Source organism: Lissotriton helveticus, chromosome 5_1 (genome assembly GCF_964261635.1).
Source record: "Lissotriton helveticus chromosome 5_1, aLisHel1.1, whole genome shotgun sequence".
NCBI lineage: Eukaryota > Metazoa > Chordata > Amphibia > Caudata > Salamandridae > Lissotriton > Lissotriton helveticus.
Genome location: NC_136065.1, coordinates 84,116,486 through 84,143,412, shown reverse-complemented (window position 1 = coordinate 84,143,412; position 26,927 = coordinate 84,116,486). Strand labels below are relative to the sequence as shown.

Below are 26,927 nucleotides of genomic sequence, written 5' to 3'. Positions count from 1 at the left end.
AGGGGCAGACGCACAGACACACCCACTGCACACAGAGAGGGACAGACGCACAGACACACCGAACTGCACACAGAGAGGACAAACGCACAGACACACCCACTGCACACAGAGAGGGGCAGACCGTGACGCACAGACACACCCACTGCACACAGAGAGGGACAGACGCACAGACACACCCACTGCACACAGAGAGGGACAGACGCACAGACACACCCACTGCACACAGAGAGAGACAGACGCACAGACACCCACTGCACACAGAGAGGGACAGACGCGCAGACACACCCACTGCACACAGAGAGGGACAGACGCACAGACACACCCACTGCACAGAGAGAGACAGACGCACAGACACACCCACTGCACAAAGAAAGAGAAACTGAAACTTACCTTCACTTCCTGCATTTCTGCATCATGGCGGCGGCAGCTCAGCTCGGGAGCCTCAAGGAAGAGGTCACTTGTTCCATCTGTTTGGAATATTTTAAGGATCCGGTGTCCATAGAGTGTGGACACAACTTCTGCCGCTCCTGCATTACCCAGAGCTGGGAGGGGAGAGATGAAAACTTCCCCTGTCCACAGTGCAGGGAAATATCTTCAGGGAAAAACCTTCGACCCAACAGACTAGTGGGGAACATGGTGGAAATGTTAAAACAGCTTCATCTGCCCCCCGTGAAGCCCCCGGAGGAGAATCTGTGTGAGAAACATGAAGAGAAACTGAGGCTGTTCTGTGCAGAGGATCAGAGGATGATATGCTGGGTCTGCCGGGAGTCCAAGGAGCACAAAACTCACTCAGCAAGTCCTATAGAGGAGGCTGCAGAGGAGTACAAGGTATGTGTGTGTGTGTGTGGGTGTTTGGGGATCGTTAAGTCGCTTGGAGAGCCACATGTGTGAGTGTTCAGAGATCACGAGTCACCCTCTTTATAGGGTGGCCAGATGGCTCCATGTCACTGGGACGACACTTTTACATTTCTGGATTTTGCTTTTCACATATTTTTTTATCTGGTTTGTTCAAGCAATAGGGTCCAGTAAAGTGAACCAAAACTACAACTCCCAGAATGCACTGTTAATTCAAAATCCCAAAAATGAAAATGTGTCCCAGTGGCATGGAGTCATCTGCTCCCCCTACCTGTGTGTGCCATTGAGGAGGCTGCTGGAGAGAACAGGGTATGTGTGTGGATGTTTATGGATCATAATGCACCCGTGGGGCCCAAAGAGAAGTCTGTGCAAGGAGTGTATGTGGGTGGTCACGACTCACAAGTGAAGAACAGTGTAAGTTCCACAGAGGAAGAAGTTGCAGAGGAGCACAAGGCGTGTCTGTGGACGATCACGATTCACAATTGAAAATACTTGTTAAGTCTTTAAGAGGATACAATGTATATTTAGGGGGTCTTAAGTGTCCTTCGAGAAGGCTGCTGAAAAATACAAGGTATGTTTGTAGGTGTTTAGGGATCGTAAGTGAATACACTCTGTGAGGTTATAAAAGAGCACAAAGTGTGTCTGTCGGAGCGCTGGGATCATCGGCCATATACTGTGAGCCACTGAGGCGGCTGCAGAGGATCAGAAGGGATGTGTGTGGGTGTTTTAGGATCTTACATTATACTCATTCCGTGTAACACTGCAGTGTGAGTTCAGTTGTCGGTGTCAGAAGACTTGACACGACAATGCAGGGTGTTGCACACAAGCTCACAGGAGCAGAGACACAGCAGAAGAGGTGCAGCGATGCAGGGTGCAGCACAGGAGCTCAGATGGTCATCAGACACAACTGAAGGTGCAGAAGAAGGGCTGCAGCAATCCATTGTGACGCGCTCAGGGCCACGAGGGCGTTGGTGCACATGACTCCCCAGCAGTGCAGGGTTCATCAGACACACAGGGGAGTGCAGGGTCCTGGCGCTAGACTTACATCATCATTGGGCACAGGGTGAAGATCTCCTGTAGCTTTGGCCGCTTGAAGCTCGCTGGCTTTGGGGACTCCTCACAGGATGAATGACCGTCGGGGGGGGGGGCTGCGATCACAGGCTCCCGGTCTGGGGGAGCTCAGAGTCTTCGACCTCCTCACCTCAAGGTGCTGAGCACTGGACTGGGCTCTGGGTGATCAGTACAAGACCCCCTCCCCCCCCGGCCACCTCCTTGGTCCTGCCTCCGCAGCAACAGAGTTTCTTCCTCAGTCCTGGGGCTCCAGCGCCTCCTGTAGAAGGGAGACGGCCATCATTCCAGTCTCTGGTCTTCAGCGTTCTCTTCGGTAGAGGTCCTTCTTGGGTCCTGGGGTCCAGCGCCTCCTGTAGAAGGGAGGCGGCCATCATTCCCGTCTCTTGTCTTCAGCGTTCTCTTCAGGAGAGGTCCTTCCTTGGTCCTGGGGGTCCAGCGCCTCCTGTAAGAAGGAGACGGCCATCATTCCCGTCTCCGGTCTTCAGCGTTCTCTTCAGTAGAGGTCCTTCCTCGGTCCTGGGGGTCCAGCGCCTCCTGTAGAAGGGAGACGGCCATCATTCCCGTCTCTGGTCTTCAGCGTTCTCTTCAGTAGAGGTCCTTCCTCGGTCCTGGGGGTCCAGCGCCTCCTGTAGAAGGTAGGCGGCCATCATTCCGGTCTCTGGTCTTCAGCGTTCTCTTCAGTAGAGGTCCTTCCTCGGTCCTGGGGGTCTAGTGCCTCCTGTAGAAGGGAGACGGCCATCATTCCCGTCTCTAATCTTCAGCGTTCTCTTCAGTAGAGTTTCTTCCTCGGTCCTGGGGTCCAGCGCCTCCTGTAGAAGGGAGACAGCCATCATTCCCGTCTCTGGTCTTCAGCGTTCTCTTCAGTAGAGGTCCTTCCTCGGTCCTGGGGGTCTAGCGCCTCCTGTAGAAGGGAGACGCCATCATTCCCGTCTCTGGTCTTCCGCGTACTCTTCAGTAGAGGTCCTTCCTCGGTCCTGGGGGTCTAGCGCCTCCTGTAGAAGGGAGACGCCATCATTCCCGTCTCTGGTCTTCAGCGTTCTCTTCAGTAGAGGTCCTTCCTCGGTCCTGGGGGTCTAGCGCCTCCTGTAGAAGGGAGACGCCATCATTCCCGTCTCTGGTCTTCCGCGTACTCTTCAGTAGAGGTCCTTCCTCGGTCCTGGGGGTCCAGCGCCTCCTGTAGAAGGGAGACGGCCATCATTCCCGCCTCTGCTCTTCAGCGTTCTCTTCAGTAGAGGTCCTTCCTTGGTCCTGGGGTCTAGCGCCTCCTGTAGAAGGGAGACGGCCATCATTCCCGTCTCTGGTCTTCAGCGTTCTCTTCAGTAGAGGTCCTTCCTTGGTCCTGGGGTCTAGCGCCTCCTGTAGAAGGGAGACGGCCATCATTCCCGTCTCTGGTCTTCAGCGTTCTCTTCAGTAGAGGTCCTTCCTCGGTCCTGGGGGTCCAGCGTTTCTGTAGAAGGGAGACGGCCATCATTCCCGTCTCCGGTCTTCAGCGTTTTCTTCAGTGCTGTGCAGAGCTCCATAAAGTTAAAAGGGGGCAGTTTATATCCTGTCCTAGGATAGTTCGCTCCAACCCAACTGTCCAGCCAGATTCATAGGGACCCCCAGACCTTTGGAGGGAACCAGTGAACTTGAGAGTGAACCACACACAATCCCTCCTTATTCAAGGCAAACGTTGTACTTGGCCTTAAATACAATCTAATGGAGAGGGGGGCAGTGGGGGCTGTGAGGAGCAGGGAATGGTGGGGAGGCTACAGAGAGAAGGGGGACTGTAGGCGCTGACTACAACCAAGAATCTGATTCACCCTACAACAGAAAGCGCTTCACACACATCGAGGCCCCCATCGATGCATATGGGAAACTCACCTCTCATGGTCCCAAGCACAGCATCCTATGGACCTGGGCCTGAGGGTAACTGAGCCTGACAGCACTGAGAGGCCCTGCTCATGGTAATACAGCGCTAGACAGATCTGTGTCACAACATGTTTCCTGCACATATATGCAGATGGAGCCCACATATGACAAACTACACAAAGTCAGAAAGTAGGGTCAGTCACTCTCCGATCTGAGTTTCAGGCAACATCTACCCCACTATTATACTAGTCAGCCACAAGCCTTTAGTAGTGTCATGGGCTGGTCATGTGAGAGGGATCCACTCACGTTAAAAGCAGGACCCCTCTGGGTGGACCCCAGTCTCGTCCTCTGCTGGTGAGTAAAGCACTTGCTAGGGCGCTCGTGGTCCGGGTCTCCATCACAAGAAGATATCCGGGGCCAGGATCGTGAAACGGAAGCAGTTTGTCACATGGACACTGCGCCGTAACCTTTGACCCTACTGTTCATGCTCTCAATCTGACTGCTTCTATCCTGCCGTACTCCATGCTTGGGGTCGATGCCTACTCTCCTGGCTGCAGGCTCTGCATCAGCGTGTTGCCTGCTCTCTCACTACTCCTGCCTGTTCTCTGTTGCAGACCCGGTTAAGGGCTGGTGTCTGCTCTCTCGTTCTAGCAGGTTTCTCTTCTCAGACCCCTGTATGAGTGTGTTGCCTGTTCTCTGTTGCAGACCCCGTAAGAGGCCGGTGTCGGATGCCTGCTTCAGACCTTGTACATGGCCTGGAACCGGCTCTGACTCCTGTCATGGACCCTGAAAGGGCTTGATGTCTGCTCTCTCTCGCAGCCTCTTTCTTTCCTTCTACTGTGTACGGTGTCCGCTGTCTGTTTTTTCTCACAGACCCTGTATGAAGCTGGTTGCTCTCCTGCTGTGCCTGTCTGTTCTCTGGCGGAGATCCTGTCGGAGTCTGGTACCCGCTCTCCCAATATGGCTGTTCTCTGTCACCGACCCTGTATGAGACAGGCGCCTGTTCTCCCAATATGTCTGTTCTCTGTCACAGACCCTGTATGAGACAGGTGCCTGTTCTCTTGCTGTGACTGACTGTTCTCTGTCACAGACTGTGTCAACATTTGGTGCCCGCTCTAAATGTAACATATTCAACAACAATATGTGTATGTGTGGTTAATTTACAATCGCGCATCTGTTACTCGTACCTACAGTCTTGATATATATGGGCAGTACTTTCAGCCTGGATACAGAGTGTAAACCGAGGGGCTGGCCCTGGGAAGATGCAGTTGTTGGGGGAAGGTCATGAGTAGGCTGTCTGGTCAGGAATAGCGCTCCTTGAAGATGCGTCTTCAGCATTTTCCTAAATCGGGGGAGCGTTGGAGCTGATGCCGTATCGAAAGGGATGCTGTTCAGATCCTGGGAGCGGTAATTGCAAACACAACAGTGATGGACAGAATGTGGATCAATGTCACACATTCACCCCAGTCCAAAGATCTGGGCCCAAATCCATCGTTTTTCCTCTCCACACCACCCTGGGTTAGACAATGGCGATATGCAAATCAGCGCTGACCCTGTGCCCCATGGGAACAGTCCAGTCCGAACTACAAAAGCCATGTCCTTCCCAGAACGGAATCAAGCATCCGAGGACCGGCCCGGTTTCGAGGTAACACCTCTCATCAGCCCGGCTAGCTTGACTCCAGTGGTGTGGAGTGCCTGGGACTCACGTCTGAGCATCCCCAGTACACTTAGAGTGGTAATTGCAAACACAACAGTGATGGACAGAATGTGGATCAATGTCACACATTCACCCCAGTCCAAAGATCTGGGCCCAAATCCATCGTTTTTCCACTCCACACCACCCTGGGTTAGACAATGGCGATATGCAAATCAGCGCTGACCCTGTGCCCCATGGGAACAGTCCAGTCCGAACTACAAAAGCCATGTCCTTCCCAGAACGGAATCAAGCATCACTGTTGTGTTTGCAATTACCGTTCAGATCCTGGGAGCATGAACGGAGAAGGCTTGCTTTTCCGGTTTTAGTTCTTACAATTGTTTGTCTCCAGTCTGGTGATATCCATGCTCCTGGTCTGATGTCGGCCCCTAGACTTGGCTAGTTTGTTTATCAGGTAAGCTGGGGTCTTGTTGCTGAGTGCTTTATAAGGGATGCAAATGATCTTGAAGATGACCTGGGATGGAAGGGGGAGCCAGTGTAGGTCTTTTAATGTGAAGGTGATATGATTTCTTCAAACCCTTGTTGAGCTGCGCCGCTTCATGTGTGCTGCCTTTCAGGGGTGCTGGGGTGGTGTTGGGGAGACTGTTGACCAGGGCCTTGTCCCCACCCCCATGGGAGAGGCCTTGTACTTTTGTTCTGAGGTCATCTTCCAGGAGAAACCACCTCTTCAAGAGAGGACATTGGAATCAAGCGTTCTTGTCATTCTTTGTCATTCATTCAGTGTGTTCCTTGAATGAGAGGTTTGTGTCGAGGGTGGGGTAAAGACCGATGGGTTTCTGTTGGAGACCCAGGCTTAAATCTGTGGCTGTTCTGAGCCAGTGGCATACAGGAAGAGTTGAGTCTTTGTGGGGTTTAACTTTAATACATTAGTTGACATCCAAGACTGGCTGTGATCAGGGCAGGGTATGAGGATGTCGTTGGGTGAGGATATTTAAGGTAGAGTTGGGCATCATCTGCATATTGATGGATCTTGATTCTGCTGTCTGTAAGGATGGATCCAGAGATCCCTTGTAGAGGTTAAAGATGATGAGAGAAAGGATGGAGCCCTGAGGTATTCTGCTGGAGACAGGGTCTTTCTGTGATCTTGTGAAACCTATTTGCATGAACTGGTGTCAGCTGGTGAGGTAGGATGTGAACCATTTCAAGACAGTGTCTTAGAATCCCATTGTGTTTTTTGTGCGTTGATCAGGGCCAGCTGGTCACCTGTGTCGAAGGCCGCAGAGAGGTCCAGGTGGTCAGGGGCCGTTCTTGTTGTTGAGGAGGAGGGTGTTGTCGACTACTTGGAGTGTGGCTGTGTCAGGGCTCCATTCACAGTTATTGCACTTATAAGACGTGTTTGCTTAGATATTTTCACTTGGTTCTGTGTTGTTTTGGAATGTTTGATGATGTCTCTGGGACAACCTTTCTTCTTTAGTGTCAAGTCTAAGTGTTTCCAAGCGTTAGGCATAAAGTGTACCCAATGTCAGGTAGCAGTAAGTGCCAGTGATGAAGCTTGTTTTCATGGTCCAGGGATTCTGATCCTTCTTGGCAAGAACCGGTACAAAAAGGGACATCATTGTCTGTGTCATTGTCCGTGATACTTGGGGCTGGTGCTCATAATCCTGATGTGTGGCTGGTGCTAGCAATACTAATGTATGACTGGTACATACACTCTGGGCACGTGTGGCAGGTACTGTAGTTACTTTTTTTGTAATTAGGACCACACTCTACATATCTTTATTTCTTGCACTCTCAACCCTACAGGTGAAACTTCAAGAGTGGCTGCTTGTCCTGAAGGAACAGGAGGGATATTTTCTGGAGTCTAAACTCAAGGACGAGGAACAATATAAAAGCCTGAGGGTGAGTGGCTGCAGTGAGTGCTGTGTCTGTGTATGTCTGTGCCCAGTCCTTTTGTGTTTCCTCTTAAAGTGCAAGACACACAGAGGCTGATGAGTCACAGACTGGTTATGGTCCCCACCAAATAAATATTCTGACCGGAGTCATTGCACCTGGATATTGGGGCTGAAATCGGCCTAGGCGTGTGCTAAAAAAACATAAAACAAGGATTACTCTTCTGACCATAAGGTAGTACTTGCATACTCACATGTGCATGGTGTGTGTTAGAGTATGTGTGCAGTGGTGTGGCATTATCTGGCTGGGAGTACGTACCAGCATGTGTGTGTGCATATCTGTGTGTGCATGTTCACGCTTAGGTGTACGTGTCTAAGTATGGGTTTATATATGGATGAACCTGGAGTTATCTTTGGGAGTACATGCATGTCTGCGAGTCCCTATATCTGTCTGTTTTTTAGGCATAGATTACTGCGTGTGTGTGTGTCTCCTAATGTTTATATAAAATTTTGAGCCACAGAGTATACAAATACATGTCCTTATCTTTATGCATGCATGTTTGAGGGTTGTGTGTGCTTTGGTAAACTTGTAAACTTGTGAATTTATAAAGCGCAAATTGTTGCCCGGGGTCGTCCAAGCGCTAGGAAAGCCAGAGTTTACCAGGGGCAGGAAGGGGAGGCAGACAGTTAGTAAGAGGATGCAAACAAAAAGGTCTTTAATTGCTTGCGGAACTCCGTGAGGTTAGGGTTCGCTCTAAGGTGGGGTGGCAGGGTATTCCAGGTCTTGGATGCGTTGTATGTGAACGTCCTTCCGCCAGATCTGGATCTTTTTATTCTTGGCACCACTGCCAGGAAGGTCTGGCTGGAACGAAGACTACGGTTAGGGGTGTAGTGGGTAACCAGATCACGTGTGATGCTGGGTCCTAAGTCCCAGAAGGCTTGATGAGCTATACATAGTGTTTTAAACAAAACTCTCTGACGGATCGGAAGCCAGTGAAGGCTGATCAGTCTGGCCCTCACTGATTGCCTGTGGGGAATTTGAGCAGTAGGCGCGCTGCGCAATTCTGTACAATCTGCAGCCTGCGTAGGGTGTATTCTGGGGCGCCAAGGTAGAGTACATTATTAAAATCAAGGCGTGATTGAATAAGACCTTGAATGGCTACCTGTTTTGCTTCCAGGGGGAGGAGGGGAAATATTTTGTGTAGCACCCTCATAATACCAAAACAAGTGGCTGAGAGTTTAGTGGCCTGGGCATTAAAAGATAGTGAGCTGTCCAGCCACACTCCGAGGCTCTTGATAGTCTTTTTGGGTGTTGGAGGAGGACCTAGACAAGGGGGCCACAGAGAGGGGGGAAGGGCCAGGTCTGATGGGCCTAAGAGCATCAGCTCTGTTTTATCCCCATTCAACTTCAAGGATGATGACGACATCCAGTTCCTCACCTCCTCCAGGCACTCTCTAAGCCCGCCTGGCGCAGTTCGATTAACCTCCTGCGCCAGTGAGACCACTAGCTGCGTGTGGTCCGCATAGGAGATGATCTTAACTCCAAAAGGGCGGACGACATCGGCCAGCGGTCTCATATATAGATTGAAAAGCGCGGGGCTCAGAGAGGAGCCCTGAGGGACCCCACATTTTAGGGGTCTACTGGAGGACACGGCTTCGCCGTCAAAGACCCTGAAGGATCTATTGTCCAAGAAGGATTTAAACCATGCCCAGGCCTTATCCTTGATTCCCGCACAGGACAGCCGGTTCAGTAAGGTGTCATGACTGACCGTATCAAAAGCCGCGCTTAGATCAAGGAGGATCACTGCCACTGATCCTCCTTGATCCAGGATGTTTCTAGTTTCCTCCTCTTGGTCTCTTGGACTCTTGGTCTGGATTTATTGGCTGTAAGTTTGCACCTACATAAGTGAATGCCAGCCTGTGGGTTTGTATATCACAAGGACTGGTGGTATTTGTGAGTGTGCAAATACATGTGTGCATCTGTGAGTTTGTGACGTGTATGCATAAGTCGGGAGTTATACATCCGTGAGATTGTATATGCATCTGTGTGTCAGTATATATGTATGGATGTGTGTCTCTGAGTCTGTGCATGCATGAACTGAAGACATCCATCTGTGATTTTGTACAAGGTTTATGTGTGAGTCTGCAAATTAATGTGTGTGTCTGTATGAGTGTGTATCTCTGTGGATGTGTGTATGTTTGCACTTTACAACCCCTTGTCAATGTTCCGCCACTACCTACCTCTTCCCCGCTCCCCTACCCCCTCCTCGCTCCCCTACCCCCTCCTCGCTCCCCTACCCCCTTCTCGCTCCCCTACCCCCTCCTTGTTCCCTCCTCCCGGAAGGAGGTTTAGCCCAAGACACTGTGCACGCATCAAGACTATCTCAGGACCTCCCTACCTCAATGACGCACAGCACACTTGGTCTTTCGAACATTTACGCTTAACTTTGCCTTTTTATGTGACTTCTGCTTCAAATCTGTTGTAAAGCGCTTCGATACCCTCGGGTCTGGCCAACGCTATATAAAACCTCTTAATAAATTTGGAGTTATCTATCCATCCATCAGTCTGAGCAAGCCTAGTTTAAGGCCCTTCCTAATCAAAGGTTTTAGCTGTGTAATAATGCTACGGTATTGTATATACATCGTCGAACACAATAAATAATATACCTCCCTCTAGACCTCTATTTCTTTACTTTGTAGAATGAATCTTAATGGGTTATACATACATTTTGTGAAACATCATGGATACAACATCATCTTATTATTCAAAAATTTTATTTATTCATTTTAGTTGGTATTTGTATTCATTTACATTGATAGTATCAAAACAGGGAAAAAATGTAATCTAGAAAAACATACATATTCATAAAAATCTTTTTGTCACAAGTTTTGCTTTTTTATACATTTTCTACATGGACCAACAATTTCATATCTTTATATACAAATTCAATTTAGTGCTCTTCACTGGACCCCTATAATAATACCATACACTAATCACGTAAACAGAATCACATTTGTACTCAATCACACCAATGAAACTACCAAACAACCCCAAAAGCACATACACACCCTGGCCAGAATGGGACATAGATATTGTGAATCTCCATGACCGTGTCATGGGTTGGGTGCATACAGTAAGGTCGACTCGCGTTTCGGTGGAATATGTCTGATGTTAACCACCTTCTTCAGGACCTTACAAAATCATATATCTTTCACCGAGTGGTAGGAGTACAGATAATAATGATGCGAGAAAAATTCTCAAATGGTTGCCGCCTTCAAATTGACAAACTATTGTTAAGTCTGCTGGGTCAGTTATAGATGACTCCTATTGGGATAGGGTTCTGTTAAACCTGCATAGACAGGAAGAATCCTCTCTGCTTATTCTTCCAAGATATTTTCTTTGTAAGTGAACGACAGCGCTTCGAAGTTGGCGTTATTACCTGTTGTCTGTAGTGGTGCCACCACACTGGGGAACCATGTAGAATAGGCAATCTCATAGTTTATTACATCCTTGAATCATGCCCTGTTAATAAGGACTCAGGCTTCCATAATTGAGTCTATTTCTAAATAGTATTCGATGTGTACCGCAAATGATCCAGGCAGGCTCGGCAACAAGCAGCCACATCATCAAACCACAGATCATCTAACAGAGTTCATCTAAGTGATAAAGCGAGCCTGGAAGCTCGAACATTGTGTAGATGAGTTTTAGCCCACGAATAGTTCATCTAAACCAAATGCCCTCTAATCTTTACATGTTTCAGGACAGGTACATTCCCTTCTTCAGGACATATGCATTTCTAATTCTAGAAATTACTTGGGCATATCTCAGCATCAGCCACTGACCTTGGGCATTCTCTGTCTGCTCAATCCTCACTGCAAGGATTTCCTGCAACAGTCTTACTAATCGTCAGTAGGTTCACGTGTCATTTTGTATGCCTTCATTAGACCTCTCACAGGGATAGGCATTAGCTGACTGGAATGTCCCAAGATAACTAGTGCACATGTTTTTTTTAAAATATAATTTATTGATTGTTCAGAGGTTTGTACATAGATCCTTGACAATAGTGAGTGTACATAATATCTTTCATACAGGTATATATAGAACAGTGATGGGTACAAGGATATAATAACAGCATTACACATACTATAGAATTGTGGTTTGATGTTCATGTCCCAACGGGAACTCAAGATCATATTAATTGTGCAAATATATCACCATGAGCATTGTTAACGTTAACAAAAACAACTGTCCTTAATTTACCATTCATATTTGACGATTATCTATCTCGTGCCCAGGTCTGATATTGATCGGGTGTGTATGCGTACTTAGCGACATGAGGTTTAGGTTATCTCTGCAGTGAGTGCGCCACAGTGTGCGACCTCATGAGTTGGGCCTGGGGATTCCTATTACCATACGTGCTGCACATCCACCGTACCTACATGTACTGGGCATGCACACGGAAGGTTAGTGCAAGGGTCTGGGACTCACACCAAAGCAGTACAGTAGACTGTACTTTCATCTGACACAAGAAAGAGGTCTGGTCATAACTAATGTCCCGCAAAGCTGGGTACGCTGCCACCACCACTTTAGGTGGCTAACCCAGGACAAGAGAAGTAGTGTCATCTCGGTTATGAAGGCACACTTGGTATGCCTTTCCAAGTCACCAAACAGGTACTGTTCTGGGCTTCAGGGAGCTATAACATTACAGTTTTGCACAACACAGGAACACATTCCTTATTGGCACTGGTGATACAAGGACACAACCCTCTACCAAGGAGTGAGCTAAGAGGTGCAAACCTCTGCCAGGACCAGTGACCGAATACAATAGCACAACACTACCAGGACTGGTGTCACATCCGAGGAGCACAACCTTCTACCTGTATACTAGTGACACGTACAGTTGCACAACCCCCTACCAATAGTGGAGATATACCCGACTCCACAAAATGTCTGACACCAGTCATTTTTAGTGACGCAAGAGAAACACACCTCTCTCCATTGCTGAAACCCAGGCCAGATTAGCCCAGCACCATGTGACTCTGGGCAATAGCTTGCTTAATCTTCCAGACGGCCCCCAGCGCCTAGACACCCTTACGGGTGATTGTGCGCTTTACAAATGTGGATTATTATATTAATATTATTATTCCTACTGGGACGAGGCGTGCATCAACCGGATAAAACACAGGCTCCTGCTCTAAACCCCGGTGTGACGTACCTCACCTGATAACACACAGGCTCCTGATCTAAGCTGCAGTGTGACATACCTCACCTGATAACACACGGGCTCCTGCTCTAAGCCACAGTGTGATGTACCTTGATTAAAAAAAAGAAACCATTGATGGACGGAATGTTGGACAATGCAAACATTCACCCCCAGTCAACAGGATCTGGGTTTAATCCATCATTCTTTTGCTCACCACACTGCCCCAGTTTGGACTCAGCTATATGCAAATCAGTCTTGACCCTGTTCCTTATGGGAACAGTCCAGTCCGAACTTCTAAGCCAGGTCCTCCCTGGACCGGAAACAAGCATCTTGGGACCGATTTCAGGGCATCACCCTTCATCATCCAGGCTAGCTTGAATCCAGTGGTGTAGTGAACACAGGACCCACGTCTGGGCATTCCCTTCCCACTTAGGACGACATATGCGAAAGAAACAGTTGATGGATGGAATACTGGACAATGCAAACCTTCACCACCAGTCACAAGGATCTGAGTTTAATCCATCATCCTTTTGCTCACCACACCACCCCAGTTTGGACCCAGCCATATGCAACTCAGTCTTAACCCTGTTCCTTATGGGAACAGTCCAGCCCGAACTGCTAAGCCAGGTCCTGGCTGATGAGGGCTGAAAGCCCAAAACAGGTTCCAGGATGCTTGTTTCCAGTCCAGGAAGCACTTGGCCTGGCAGTTTGGGCTGGACTGTTCCTATTGGGCGCATGGTCAAGACTGATTTGCATATGGCTGGGTCCAAACTGGAATGGCATGGTGAGCAAAAACAGATTTAGGCCCAGATCTCTGTACTGGGGTGAATGTATGACATTGTTCTGCATTCTGTCCATCAATTGTTCATTTCGTACCTCACCTGATAAACACACAGGCTCCTGCTCTAAGCTACGGTGTGACATACCTCACCTGATAACACACAGGCTCCTGCTCTAAGCTACGGTGTGACATACCTCACCTAATAACACAGCCTCTTATCTTAGGATAGAACGAGATGTCTAACCAATCTCCTCAGTCATCTTTTACAGAAAAAGCTGAATTACCTTCAGAAATATTGATTCATCTAGTAATTCTGCATTTTTGTAACAGAATGCATATACTTTGTTTATGAATTTGAACGTGAAATTACCTCATCAGTGATTCCACATCACTCTGAATGAGCGCCATTGTAGGACACCCCCTCAGCGCCTCCTCTGGGCGAGCACATCCATTGTGCTGGCAGGACTGGGGCAGCCCGCACTTCCCAAATCTTTTGTCTTCCATCCCAAGGGCTGAAACTTCCTGGCCCCCCTTCTTTTACATCATCATTTAACTTCAGCCAGTGTCTCCCCTCAGCCCTTCTCCGGGTCTTTGACTGTCTCTGCCTGCGGTGGGTTTCCTTCCTTGTACTCCATGGATCAGGCTTCTCTGCAACTTCAAAATTCTGACCTCTCTGCAGTTCATGAGGTGTCTGAGGGAAGGGGGAGGAGTGTGAGAAAGATGGACGACAGTAGAAGGGAAGGTAGTAAGAGTCTGTCATTCAGAAAGTAGGAAAAGCACATTAGTGGTCTGATTTTTAAGGAACTATCAACCCCTCCACCTTCCTCCTGGACTCCGACTCCAAGGACGGCTTATAGAAAGCTTTTTAATATCTAAACAGCTTTTCTTTGCTTCTGACAGAACAAGCTAAGAACTGAGAAGAATAAAATTGAATCTGAATTTGAAAAACTGCGGCAGCTTCTGAAAGAAAATGAGCAAACACTGCACAGAAGACTGGAGGAGATGGAGACGAAAATGACCATGATAGAAAATGCAAATATCACCAAACTATCCAATCAAATCACCTCCCTCAAAGCCCTGATGACGGAGATAGAAAAAAAGTCTGAGGCGTCAGCGTGGGAACTCCTGAAGGTGAGATACTGTTTGGGAAATAAAACAGAAGAAGGAAGTGAAATATTCATATTTTGTATGCATTATTAAATGTATGAGTGGAGCACATATGATCTCCTGGCGGGGGTCAATGCACAGTGACCCCACGCACTCTGAGAGCTGCACACAATATAACAGACATGGACAATTTACATTGTCCCACTTGATGCTTTGAGTCCAACTCAATATACAAGTTAATAACCCATCTACATACAAATTATTTATGTATTTTATATATTGGGAGAATGCAAAACACCAAGCAATTCCAGTGACTGTAAATAATATATGAAGACCAAGGAGCAAAATGTGTGAAAAGTTAGATAGAAATGGAAAGCCTAATGAGTGACAACACCTGAGAGAATTGGAAAGAAACCAAAGTCCTTCTTTTCTAACAAGTTTGAAAACATTTCTGTTCTAATGCGGGTACTTGTCTCCTGATGCAGGGGGCCACTTAGGTTCCCGTGCACCAAATCTCTTGTTAGGGTGAACAGCTAATTAACCAGGAATTTGAAATCAGTAATGGAAAGCTCACTCGGTTTTTGTCATCCCAGATAAAAGACAGAGATTGCCACAGAAAACTCTTTAGTTTGAAGAATAGTAACAATTTTATATTACGGGTAACCCCTGATTATATTACAGTGTGCGAAATGAATGGCCCCAAATTGCTACCCGGCAGCAATAGAAATTTGATTTACAACTGGATTATTTTAAAACAGTAAACGGCAACCAAATTCCTCAGCAATATGGCTTAGGGTGGGATTAGAGGTGTAAACATCCTGATTGTGGTCATACGCTGTCACTTTAACAGTGATGCTCTACTCAAATAAGTTGATTAGTTTAAAGCCAAGAAGCTTCCTGAGAAGTAGCTCCATGTAAAGGGCACTAGATGATGGTGACAGAGAACATACAGGACATCCCTCCCAGCGTGACAGAGAGCCTCCCTCGGAGGGTGACAGAGAGCCTCCCTCGGAGGGTGACAGAGAGCCTCCCTCGGAGGGGGACAGAGAGCCTCCCTCGGAGGGGGACAGAGAGCCTCCCTCGGAGGGTGACAGAGAGAAACCCTCCCAGTGTGACAGAGAGCCTCCCTCGGAGGGTGACAGAGAGAAACCCTCCCAGTGTGACAGAGAGAAACCCTCCCAGTGTGACAGAGAGCCTCGCTCGGAGGGTGACAGAGAGCCTCGCTCGGAGGGTGACAGAGAGCCTCCCTCGGAGGGTGACAGAGAGCCTCCCTCGGAGGGTGACAGAGAGCCTCCCTCGGAGGGTGACAGAGAGCCTCCCTCGGAGGGTGACAGAGAGCCTCCCTCGGAGGGTGACAGAGAGCCTCCCTCGGAGGGTGACAGAGAGAAACCCTCCCAGTGTGACAGAGAGCCTCGCTCGGAGGGTGACAGAGAGCCTCGCTCGGAGGGTGACAGAGAGCCTCGCTCGGAGGGTGACAGAGAGCCTCGCTCGGAGGGTGACAGAGAGCCTCGCTCGGAGGGTGACAGAGAGAAACCCTGCCAGTGTGACAGAGAGCCTCCCTCGGAGGGTGACAGAGAGCCTCCCTCGGAGGGTGACAGAGAGCCTCGCTCGGAGGGTGACAGAGAGCCTCGCTCGGAGGGTGACAGAGAGCCTCGCTCGAAGGGTGACAGAGAGAAACCCTGCCAGTGTGACAGAGAGCCTCCCTCGGAGGGTGACAGAGAGCCTCCCTCGGAGGGTGACAGAGAGCCTCCCTCGGAGGGTGACAGAGAGCCTCCCTCGGAGGGTGACAGAGAGCCTCCCTCGGAGGGTGACAGAGAGCCTCCCTCAGAGGGTGACGGAGAGAAACCCTCCCAGTGTGACAGAGAGCATGCCTCCAAGGGTGACAGAGAGCATCCCTCCAAGAAGGACAGAGAGCATCCATCCAAGAGGGACAGAGAGCATCCATCCAAGAGGGACAGAGAGCAACAGGGAGCATTACTCTTAGTGTGACAGAGAGCATTACTCTTAGTGTGACAGAGAGCATCCCTGTGAGGGTAACAGGGAGCATCCCTCCTAGTGTGACAGAGAGCATCTCTCCAAGTTTCACAGAGAGCATCCCTCAGAAGGAGACAGAGAGCATCCCTCAGAAGGAGATAGAGAGCATCCCTCTGAGGGCGACAGGGAGCATCCCTCTGGAGCTGACCTAGAGCATCCCCCTGAGGGTGACATAGAGCATCCCCCTGAGGGTGACATAGAGCATCCCCCTGAGGGTGACATAGAGCATCCCCCTGAGGGTGACAGAGAGCATCCCTCTGAGAGTGACATAGAGCATCCCTCTGAGGGTTACATAGAGCATCCTTCCCAGGGTGACAGAGACCATCCCTCCCAGGGTGACAGAGAGAATCCCTCTGAGGGCGACAGAGAGCACCCCTCTGAGGGCGACAGAGAGCACCTTTGCCTTTCTTTGCCTGTAACTTTGGAAAAGCGGAGCTGCGGTCAGCGAATCTTACTGCTGGGATCAGCGTGCTGAGCACAAAGGATACTTTTCGCCGGACCCGCTTCGCGGGTCCCGCTTCATCTGCACACTCTGTGGGGTCTTGTGGTAATTGCAGGGCTGCGAGCGTGAAGGCAGGGACTCGAACTTCCAGGAGTCCCTGCGAGGCCAATTGCTATCACCTGGCCCGCTCTCCCTGTTGCCACGCCCACAGCGCACCGACTGGGTAAAACCTGCCTCACCTCTAGGCTCCGGTGGGTTTTTCTTTGCCTGTAACTTTGGAAAAGCGGAGCTGCGGTCAGCGAATCTTACTGCTGGGATCAGCGTGCTGAGCACAAAGGATACTTTTCGCCGGACCCGCATCGCGGATCCCGCTTCATCTGCACACTCTGTGGGGGCTTGTGGTAATTGCAGGGCTGCGAGCGTGAAGACAGGGACTCGAACTTCCAGGAGTCCCTGCGAGGCCAATTGCTATCACCTGGCCCGCTCTCCCTGTTGCCACGCCCACAGCGCACCGACTGGGTAAAACCTGCCTCACCTCTAGGCTCCGGTGGGTTTTTCTTTGCCTGTAACTTTGGAAAAGCGGAGCTGCGGTCAGCGAATCTTACTGCTGGGAGCACAAAGGATACTTTTCGCCAGACCCGCTTCGCGGGTCCCGCTTCATCTGCAGGAGTCCCTGGGAGGCCAATTGCTATCACCTGGCCCGCCCTCCCTGTTGCCACGCCCACAGCATATCCGTATATAATCAGCTCATTTCCCGCGTACGCGGGACGCGCGCGGAACCAAGCGCGGGGCGAAGCCCAGGCAAAGGGTGGGCCCTCTTAGGCCCTCGGAGGCCGAAGTAGGCTGGGCTGGGCCCACTCATTTTCATTTTTCATTTGACTATACTGTCCCTCTATTCGTGTTTTTATTACTTATTGTTACTCGTTGAGTAGTTTCAGCTACACACAGTTTATTTTGTTTAATTCTTTTTGACATTTTGTTTTTATTTATTTAATTTGCATTAAGGACTGCATCTGTTATCTCCCTTTTTTACATAATATCATGACAGCTAAAAAGCTTCGTTCAGGGAGACTTTTGGTAGGAAGGTCTTGTGCAAAAACCAAATCTAACCCACTTAGAAACAAGCAACATGGGTGTAGTTGGTTCCCTTGTGGGGTCTCCCAAGCTGTCATTGGAGGGCCCACATATGGAAAATATACCAGCCATGAGCTCACTGATTTGTGAGAAAATTAATTCGACACAACCTACTGCTTCCCTTTCTACTAAATTGCCCGCCCCTAGAGCTGAGTGTATGTTGCAGCATAATACTCTTACAATGTCCGGGGTCAACCTGATTCAAGATCTTGCAGTTGGTTCCAACCAAAGGGAAGTAGGAAATGAGGACTCTCAAATGTTAGATATTGATCTGGATCTCTGTGGGCGCTACTTAGTAGATGGATCTCTGAAGTTATTTGAGGGCACTAAAACTCCGCTTGGCTCCATTCCCCCGGGTCTCCGACTCTAGAGTAGCACCCCTTCTATTAAATCCCAAGACATTACCCCCCTGTCTAACATCTCAAATAGCCCGAGCTGAATATATCAGGCATTCACCCAACCGTTTTTCCCCGCCCAGAGAGTCTCGATAAACCTATCTCTGAGTCCCTGATTGCTTTAGAACATCTGCTGTCCTCTATATTACTGCTATTGGGTAAATTTGTGGGTAGTAATGATTGTGTTCTGGAAACAGTTACCCAGATATTGAAGGTCCTTTTAAATAATTCTTGGGATAAGATACCCAGTATAGATCCTCGAGGTGGTTTGCAAGGGCCTAAATCCGGTGGTGATGTTTCGCCAGGATCGGGGCCCTTAGACTCCCCTCTTAATTCAGCCCAGAACATCCCGCCTGTTTCTGTTGGAAACGAGCTTATACCAACCGAGCTCTTGTCAGTCCCTAAATCTTCTGCATACAATTGTATTTATGGACTTGGCTCTTGAAATTGCAGAAGATACTGGCGAAGGAGTTGACTTAAATCCTGTTAAAGAGTTTTTTCCTATCTTTGCCCAAGAGACTAAGGAGAAGGGGGAACAAGAAAAAATGGAAAAGCCAAAAAAGTGTAGAGGAAAAAAGAGGAAACCTATTCGCAGAATTAAAAAAAAAGAGGCAGAGACAAATAATGTTTGATGATGTTTTAGACCAGCATGGCAAGAGTGTTGATAATATGTCCTTGCCGGCTATTATTGGGACTGAAGATGGAAGCCCGAAGCAGGGCACCAATATGCAAAGAGATGAGGTTCCAGTTCCCCTTGTTGAGTACAACGATATCTTTTCCAGTTATACGAATCCCAATCTAGGTAGCCCACTATCGGATCGGGGAGGTCAACGAACCCTTTTCCGATAGTGAAGATGATAAAATCTGCTCCTGGATTGGTATCGGCCCTCAATCCTACTGCTCCCCCCTTTTTTGCCTCAATAGAAGATGCAGTTTGCTCCAATAAATCCTCTGGAACCCCAATAGAGGATAGTATAGATACGCTGACGTTGGATTTCCTCCCTCTCTTTGATACTGAATTAATAATGAATAGATCTTGGCTTCTTAGGTGTTTCAAGGAGATGGATAGTTTGAAGTTAATCCAAACTGGTGATATTGATCTGGTCTCAATTTTGAACGTTGAGGCAGGTTCTTGCACTAGGGTAAGGTTCTATTCCAAACTCATTGTGAACCACATTTTGAAGCAGGTCGAGAGTCTTCAGAGTCGTGGGATCGACGTAATGCCTTTTTACTCCATCTGTAGAGTTGATTCCTTTGATAAAAAGCCCTCTGGCTCGAGACAAGCCGGTCCTTCTTTCCCTTTTGAGAATTTAAAGATCTGCCTTTCTAAATCTAAACGTCTAGTAACACATGTAATTCCTCCCTCTTTATCCCTAAATGGAAATAGAGTAGAAGACGGTCAGCAATGGAACTGGTTACCTGGCATTTTATCAGGTAAATCTACGGACAACCCAAATTATTTTCTCATCTTTATCAATAGCTTAAAAATTATCTCTTGGAATGCCGCAGGAATCAAGAACAGCCCTGAAAAGATGCAGTATCTTTATTCCTTGAAGGCTAATGTGATTTGTATTCAAGAAACGTGGTATGCGGACAAAATGATCGTGGGAAGGGATTACATTGTCCTAGAAGGAGGGGCTGTCGCCTCTAAGAGGGGACACGCTAAAGGGGGTATCGCATGCCTGTTATCAAACCGGATAAAGTGGAAATATTCACACCACTTAGATCCCAGTAACCTCTTTCAGGCTGTGACACTATTTAGTTTTGACAATGTGGAAAAGAAACACCCCCTGGTATTAATAAATGCATATATCCCCCCCGATGACTGTTTCAATGGAGTGTTAAAACAAGTTTTTGATTTTATTAAACAAATTAAGGATACAGGTCCCTCCCCCCATGTAATTTTACTAGGCGATCTTAACTGTAAAGTCACTAATTTAAGCTTGGATCTATTTAGAAACAAGCTTAAAGAGGAATATTTCCAGATCCCACAAGCTCTTTTTCCAGTTAAAATTAGAACGAATAAGAGAGGGAAATTGCTCCTAACAGAATTGTCCGAAACCGAGGGTATTATAGCTAATGGAAGGCTTCCCTCCGACACACCTGCACTTTTTACGCATAAATCAAATCACAGTGAGTCGATATTGGACTATATAATCGTGGAATATTGCATTTTCTATCTACTAAAAGATCTAGTGGTCTCACAGACTTCATTTAGTGACCATAAGGTAATTACTTTACCTCTTTCTATAACTCTGCCTCCTGCTGACCCTTGGACTCTTAATGGTGATCTGGTTAATTTTGGTGATAAATCTGGAAGATGTTTTTGGAACTCAAAAGCCATGAAGGGCCTGGAACATATTCTAGATAAAACACTTAAAGATCTCCATGATTGGCTAGGGGCCGAATTAATGTCTTTTGAGGCTTTTATGAAGGAGGTTACTCTGGCTGCAAGGAAACCTAATTCTATTACAAAAAAGTCCATACTCCCCAGTTCGGTTATTTCCTTAAATAAGGAAATAAATAAATTGGTGAGAGAACAATACTTGTCCAGATCCCTCGAAAGATACCGTAAAATAGCCCTCTTAAAAAGAAGGAGACAAAGGGCCAAGATTAAAATAAAAAAAGAAAAAGAGGACTCTTTCTGGATCAATCTGCGTGAGGCCGCCGTAAACGGGCACGCTAGATTGTTCTGGTCTATAATCGGGGAGGGTTGTGGAACAAGAGTCATTCCCCTCCCTATCCACATATCTGAGCAAATCTGGGTTAATTAAATTGTTAATCTATATGCCAGTAATGGGCCTGCGGCAGAGAATGGGAGTTTTTGCAATGATAGTGATCTTTTAATAGATTTCCCGTCCGAAAAAACCATTGAATCGGCCATAAAAGAACTCCGCCTTTCAGGTGCAATGGGGCCTGATGAGCTCCCTATATCTGTCCTGAAGCAGGACCCAGTTTCCTGGAGCAAAATTTTGTTTTTATTTAGATTTTGCTTCCTGAATAAATCTGTCCCCTTGTCCTGGAAAGGGAGCGTTTTGGTGCCATTGTTCAAGAAGGGAGATAGGAACGAACCTAAGAATTATCGGCAAAGCGCCCTTCTCGACGCAATCGGTAAAGTCTTCTCCAAATGCCTCCTATATACTATAAATGACTGGGTGGAGAGGAATCAGATTTTACCTCTAGATCAGACAGGTTTTCGCAAGGGTCATGGCACATTGGACAACCTCACCGCACTTCAGATAATTTCTGATAAATATGTAAGGGTTCGAGGAGGAAGAGTATATGCGGCATTTATAGATTTCTCCACAGCGTTCGACAAAGTGGATCGGCCGTTGCTGTGGAGAAAACTAGCTGCTCTAGGCATGCCTCCTCTCCTGTTAGATTTGGTTAAGGCCCTTCACTCAGATACTTGGTGCCAAGTCCTTCAAGGAGGGGAAAGGGGGTTATCACAAATCATTCCTACTATCAACGGATTAAAGCAGGGTTGTCTTTTGGCGCCTCTGCTCTTTTCTCTATACATCTCTGATCTTCCTATGTCTTTATCTGCTTGTGAAGGTATTGCTCCGTCATTAGGGGGAACCCCAATTTCCTGTTTTATATGCGGACGATATCCTTATATTGGACCTTACGCCCAAAGGGTTAAATAATCGTCTGCACGCCCTACACCTTTTTGCAGAACTTCATTATTTAAAGATAAATACGGCCAAAAGTCAAATTATGAGTATTTCAGGGAGGAAAAAAAGAAAATATGAGAACTTGGTCCATAGGAGGTCATAAACTGGAGGTGGTTAAGTCTTATGTCTTCCTGGGGAAAATAATATCTGATAACCTAAGTGACAAGCCCCACATCGATAATAACGCCCGGAAGGCCCTGTCTCAGGGTAAAAGTTTGAGTGCATTGTACTCTGCCACTGGGAGAAGACATTTCCCTCACATGCTAGAGGTTTTTAGGGCAAAAATCCCGTCATCCCTTCTGTACGGAACTGAAATAATAGATATAGGGCATTGTTTTTTTTTACATGTTGCAGAAGGAAAAATCCTACGGTTTTTAGCCTCTATTAACACTGCCTGCACAGTGGCATCCCTGAGACTTGAGTTTGGCATCCGTAGTAGCTGGGTGCAGGGTTTGGCAGGGCTAGTGCGTTGGGTAGCCAGTCTGGCCAGAGGGGATGCGAGTACCTTGAGACACTTAATGAAGTCGGAATTGTTGGGCTCTTTAAGGGAGTTCTCCTCTATAGTAAAGAATTTCAGGAAAGCTGTTGTACTCCTGCAATTGGAGGAGAGCACTCTTTTCACTCTGTCTGCCGTGCAGTTAAAATCACTTTTGAAACAGGCCTCGTGGGATCTCAGCTTTAGGCTGGACAGGGAATCTATTCTTGCAAAGAAGAAAGTATCCCCCCTCACTGATACGTGCGTATTAAAACGCATACAACCCTATGTCGCCTGGAACCTATCCCATGGCATACGGCGTTTCTGGCTTCTCTTGAGGCAGGATCTACTCCCTCTTAATAAGCTTACGGCTAAGTGGTATGGTTGCTCTGCAATTTGCAATTTTTGTAATTTGTCTACCCAGGACTTCATACATGTTCTTTTTATATGTCCTGCACTTCGTTTATCTCGTCGCAAGTGGTTAAGACAAATTTGTTTGAAATTGAATATCCTTACAGCCAATTCTTTCTTATGTGCTTTATATAATCCTTCAAATGAAATGTTCTGCTTCAGCATTTTTTATATTTAAATGTTTCTTATATATCTACTAGAGGGTTTTATTTAACTGTGTTGTGCTGATTATTTAGTGTTTTGGCAAAAACTTGTTAATGTTTGTTGCATTTGTATGAGCATTTTGTATCATGTATTTTTTTTTAAATTTTATGTGGACCTCTTCGGAGTTCCAAAACATAATAAACAAACAAACTTGACAGAGAGCACCCCTCTGAGGGTGAGAGAGCACCCCTCTGAGGGTGACAGAGAGCACCCCTCTGAGGGTGACAGAGAGCACCCCTCTGAGGGTGACAGAGAGCACCCCTCTGAGGGTGACAGAGAGCACCCCTCTGAGGGTGACAGAGAGCACCCCTCTGAGGGTGACAGAGAGCATCCCTCCGAGGGTGAGAGAGCATCCCTCCGAGGGTGACAGAGAGCACCCCTCCGAGGGTGACAGAGAGCACCCCTCCGAGGGTGACAGAGAGCACCCCTCTGAGGGTGACAGAGAGCACCCCTCTGAGGGTGACAGAGAGCACCCCTCTGAGGGTGACAGAGAGCACCCTTCTGAGGGTGACAGAGAGCACCCTTCTGAGGGTGACAGAGAGCACCCCTCTGAGGGTGACAGCACCCCTCTGAGGGTGACAGAGAGCACCCCTCTGAGGGTGAGAGAGCACCCCTCTGAGGGTGAGAGAGCACCCCTCTGAGGGTGACAGAGAGCACCCCTCTGAGGGTGACAGAGAGCACCCCTCTGAGGGTGACAGAGAGCACCCCTCTGAGGGTGACAGAGAGCACCCCTCTGAGGGTGACAGAGAGCACCCCTCTGAGGGTGACAGAGAGCACCCCTCTGAGGGTGACAGAGAGCACCCCTCTGAGGGTGACAGAGAGCACCCCTCTGAGGGTGACAGAGAGCACCCCTCTGAGGGTGACAGAGAGCATCCCTCTGAGGGTGACCGAGAACATCCCTCTGAGGGTGACAGAGAGCATCCCTCTGAGGGTGACAGAGAGCATCCCTCTGAGGGTGACCGAGAGCCTCCATTCACCAGCTGTGATCCTGGTGTCACCCTCTAAACAGTACGTTTAACTCCTTATACTGAGAGGAACTTGTAATATAGCCGCGCCGCATGCCAGTCATAGACAACTTATCACAAAGAGTCCAATAGTCCAAATCCTTTAGTCTTGCCTGGTTCTTCCTTAAATTTGTATAGAGGGTCTCTCATCGCAGCCCCTTCAATCCACCAGCTCACCCCAAGCTGGGATGAATTAATCCAGTAATTGGCGGGAGCTTCACACAAGCAGATCCTGCAGGGCACTCAGCTAGTATCACTTCTGCTCTTACCTCCTCCTGAAGGGCACTCTTCTAGTACCCCTTCTTCTTGTACCTCCTCCTGCGGGTCACTGTTCTACCCCTTTGGCTCTTAACTACTCCTACATGGCACTCTTTTAGTAATGCTTCTGTTCATATCTTACTCTTCTCAAGAACACTCCTCTAGTATCTCTGCTGTTCATACTTTCTCCTGCAACGCCTGTTACCTGTAATACTATTAGTATAATGAAACATGGCGCACCAGGATCTACAAAAAGGATTTATGGCAGATTATTCGCTGTTAATGTAATAAAGTGGCAGAAATCAAAGGTGGAGCACGACTCCAATAAGGGCGAACTGCCTCTGTTTTCTTGGCACTGATTTTACTACCTCTGAAGCCAGTGGTCGCACATGCAGTGACAGGGGTCACAAGGCGCAATCCATGAGTCGCAGCTGTACCCCTGGCTAGTCCTAAATGGTGACCCTGTTGAGAAAATCATACAATGTGTCAAGTGACTCCATTCAGAATATCAGAATGTGCCGTCTTTTGTGACTCCATTCAGAATGACTCTGTGCTGTGTCATTACCATTCAGAATATCCGTTTCTGCTATGTGATTTGTCGCTATTCAGAATGTCACATTCTGTGCTTGGTCATGCGATGCCACAGATTGTGCTGTGTCATGTGACCGCAGCCACTGTTTTCTAATCCTAGATCGATTGAAGTGTTTCACTCCTAGAAATACTACCATAACTTTAACATCTTCTCTGGAAACTGATTTCACTTTGTTTCTCTGTTTTGCAGGATGTCAGAAGCACCCTAAGCAGGTAAGGCTGGTTTATTATTCTCCTGTCAGTGTGTAAGGCGCAGGTCTCACTGCTGCAGTGTGTAACTGCCACTACTAAGTTCACACAAATTGCTAGGAAACTTTCAGATCCTCATAAAATCACTTTGTATCCTCAAAAAACCCTTAAGTCCTCAGAAAATACCTTAGATTTCTCTGAAAACTTATGTCCTCTGAAAACTCCCTTGTGTCATCAGGAAATGCTCTTACACTTTCCTAAATCCCGGTGAGTCATCAGAAAACTACTTTGAATCTTGAAATAATTGCTACAGAAATGAGTTGCTGTCCTCACAAAACCTATTTCTATCTATAAAACCTACCTGAAGTCTTCAGAAGAGTTCCCTGTACACACAGAAAACTAATGCACATTCTGGAAACTTCCCCTCCGGTTTCTTCAATTAGGAGTTGTGGAAAAACGAATTCAAAGTTTCCTAACTACAATTCCAGTCTTCAAAACATCCCTTCTCTGCTTCCAAACAGCATTGAAATGTAATTAAAGCCATGTTCAGGTCTCATTCTTTAGTACATTCCCTCCAATCTCTCCATCTTTGGGCATGTTTGTGTAAGTTTCCTTGCTGCTTTGTTACTCAACGTCCCCTTTGCGTAGTGTCCACGCTTATTCACATTCTTAAGTGGTCTGCGTACACCCATGGAATATCATGGTACGCCCGTTAGCACTAAAGTATGGTTCACAACATCTATTCACCCACGTCTCAACCAGGCGAATCCTCAGGGTCACTGCCCTCAATATGTTGCAGCTCATTTAAGAGTTTGTCCCAACATGCTGCTGTGGGTTCTCGACGCAGCCCTAACGTTTCTTCACGCTTGATGGAGATGCTTTCGGCCTTGGCCCATGCGAACAATGAGTGATGCCATGCCCGTACATGTGGTGGGTCCACCACTTTCCACCGTCTAGTTAGGAGCCTTTTAGCTACTATTATCCCCAAGTCTAGGAACCTAGACACTACTGTTGTGGCAGGCGTCCTCCTGAATTGATACAGGAGGTATACAGACCATTCAAAAGGTAGTGCTCGACCTGTGCATATGTGTAATATCCTTGTTATCGTATTCCAGTACTCTCCTATTCGGGGGCAGCTCCATAACATGTGTACTAGTTCAGCCCCTGGGGGGGTTGTGTTTGTTTCTTGGGGTTGGTAGGATTTCTCAGGGCGACTTCCATTAGCGCTTGCTGTGATCCATTTAGTGAAGTTGTCCACTGCTTGTTCCGTGTCCTTGTGGAGGTGGGTAGGTGAAAGTTGAGGGTGTTGACCCAGCGTTGTTCTGATGCTTTGGACCGGCTGCGACATGTTACGCTGGCAGTGAGGTGTTTTTTTTTGGTTTTTTTTAACAACTCTTTTTATTGATAAATCGCATTAAAAGACACAGCACTCCGTACCCCGGAGGAACTGCAGCAAGTACAGTACATCATAATCAGCGATTCAGTTAACATATTAGAAAACATGCCCTCTAACCCCCCTCCCCCCCCCCCGTTCCCAACCACCCTGGCCCACACCCTCCCATCCCCTGCACAGCGTCTCTCCGGTACTGCAGAAATCGTTCATATATAAGACAGTGTGTATAACATCGCCCCCATGTTCCCATCACTCCCGCCCCTCCATATCTCTTAACGGTGCCGGAGGTTCCAGCCACAGACCCCTGTAGT

General features: G+C 47.8%; 1 protein-coding gene across 1 annotated transcript in view; it reads left to right on the top strand.

Annotated features, from left to right (window-relative positions):
- The first annotated feature begins 311 nt into the window (after positions 1-311).
- The window catches only part of LOC144754176 (E3 ubiquitin-protein ligase TRIM39-like), a 121,788-nt gene continuing 95,172 nt past the window's right edge, over positions 312-26,927 (top strand). The window contains exons 1-4 of the mRNA XM_078641758.1: positions 312-828; positions 7,235-7,330; positions 14,206-14,436; positions 25,225-25,247. Coding sequence (XP_078497884.1) covers positions 415-828; positions 7,235-7,330; positions 14,206-14,436; positions 25,225-25,247 — 764 coding nt within the window. The 5' untranslated portion in view covers positions 312-414. The remainder of the gene's footprint in view (positions 829-7,234; positions 7,331-14,205; positions 14,437-25,224; positions 25,248-26,927) is intronic.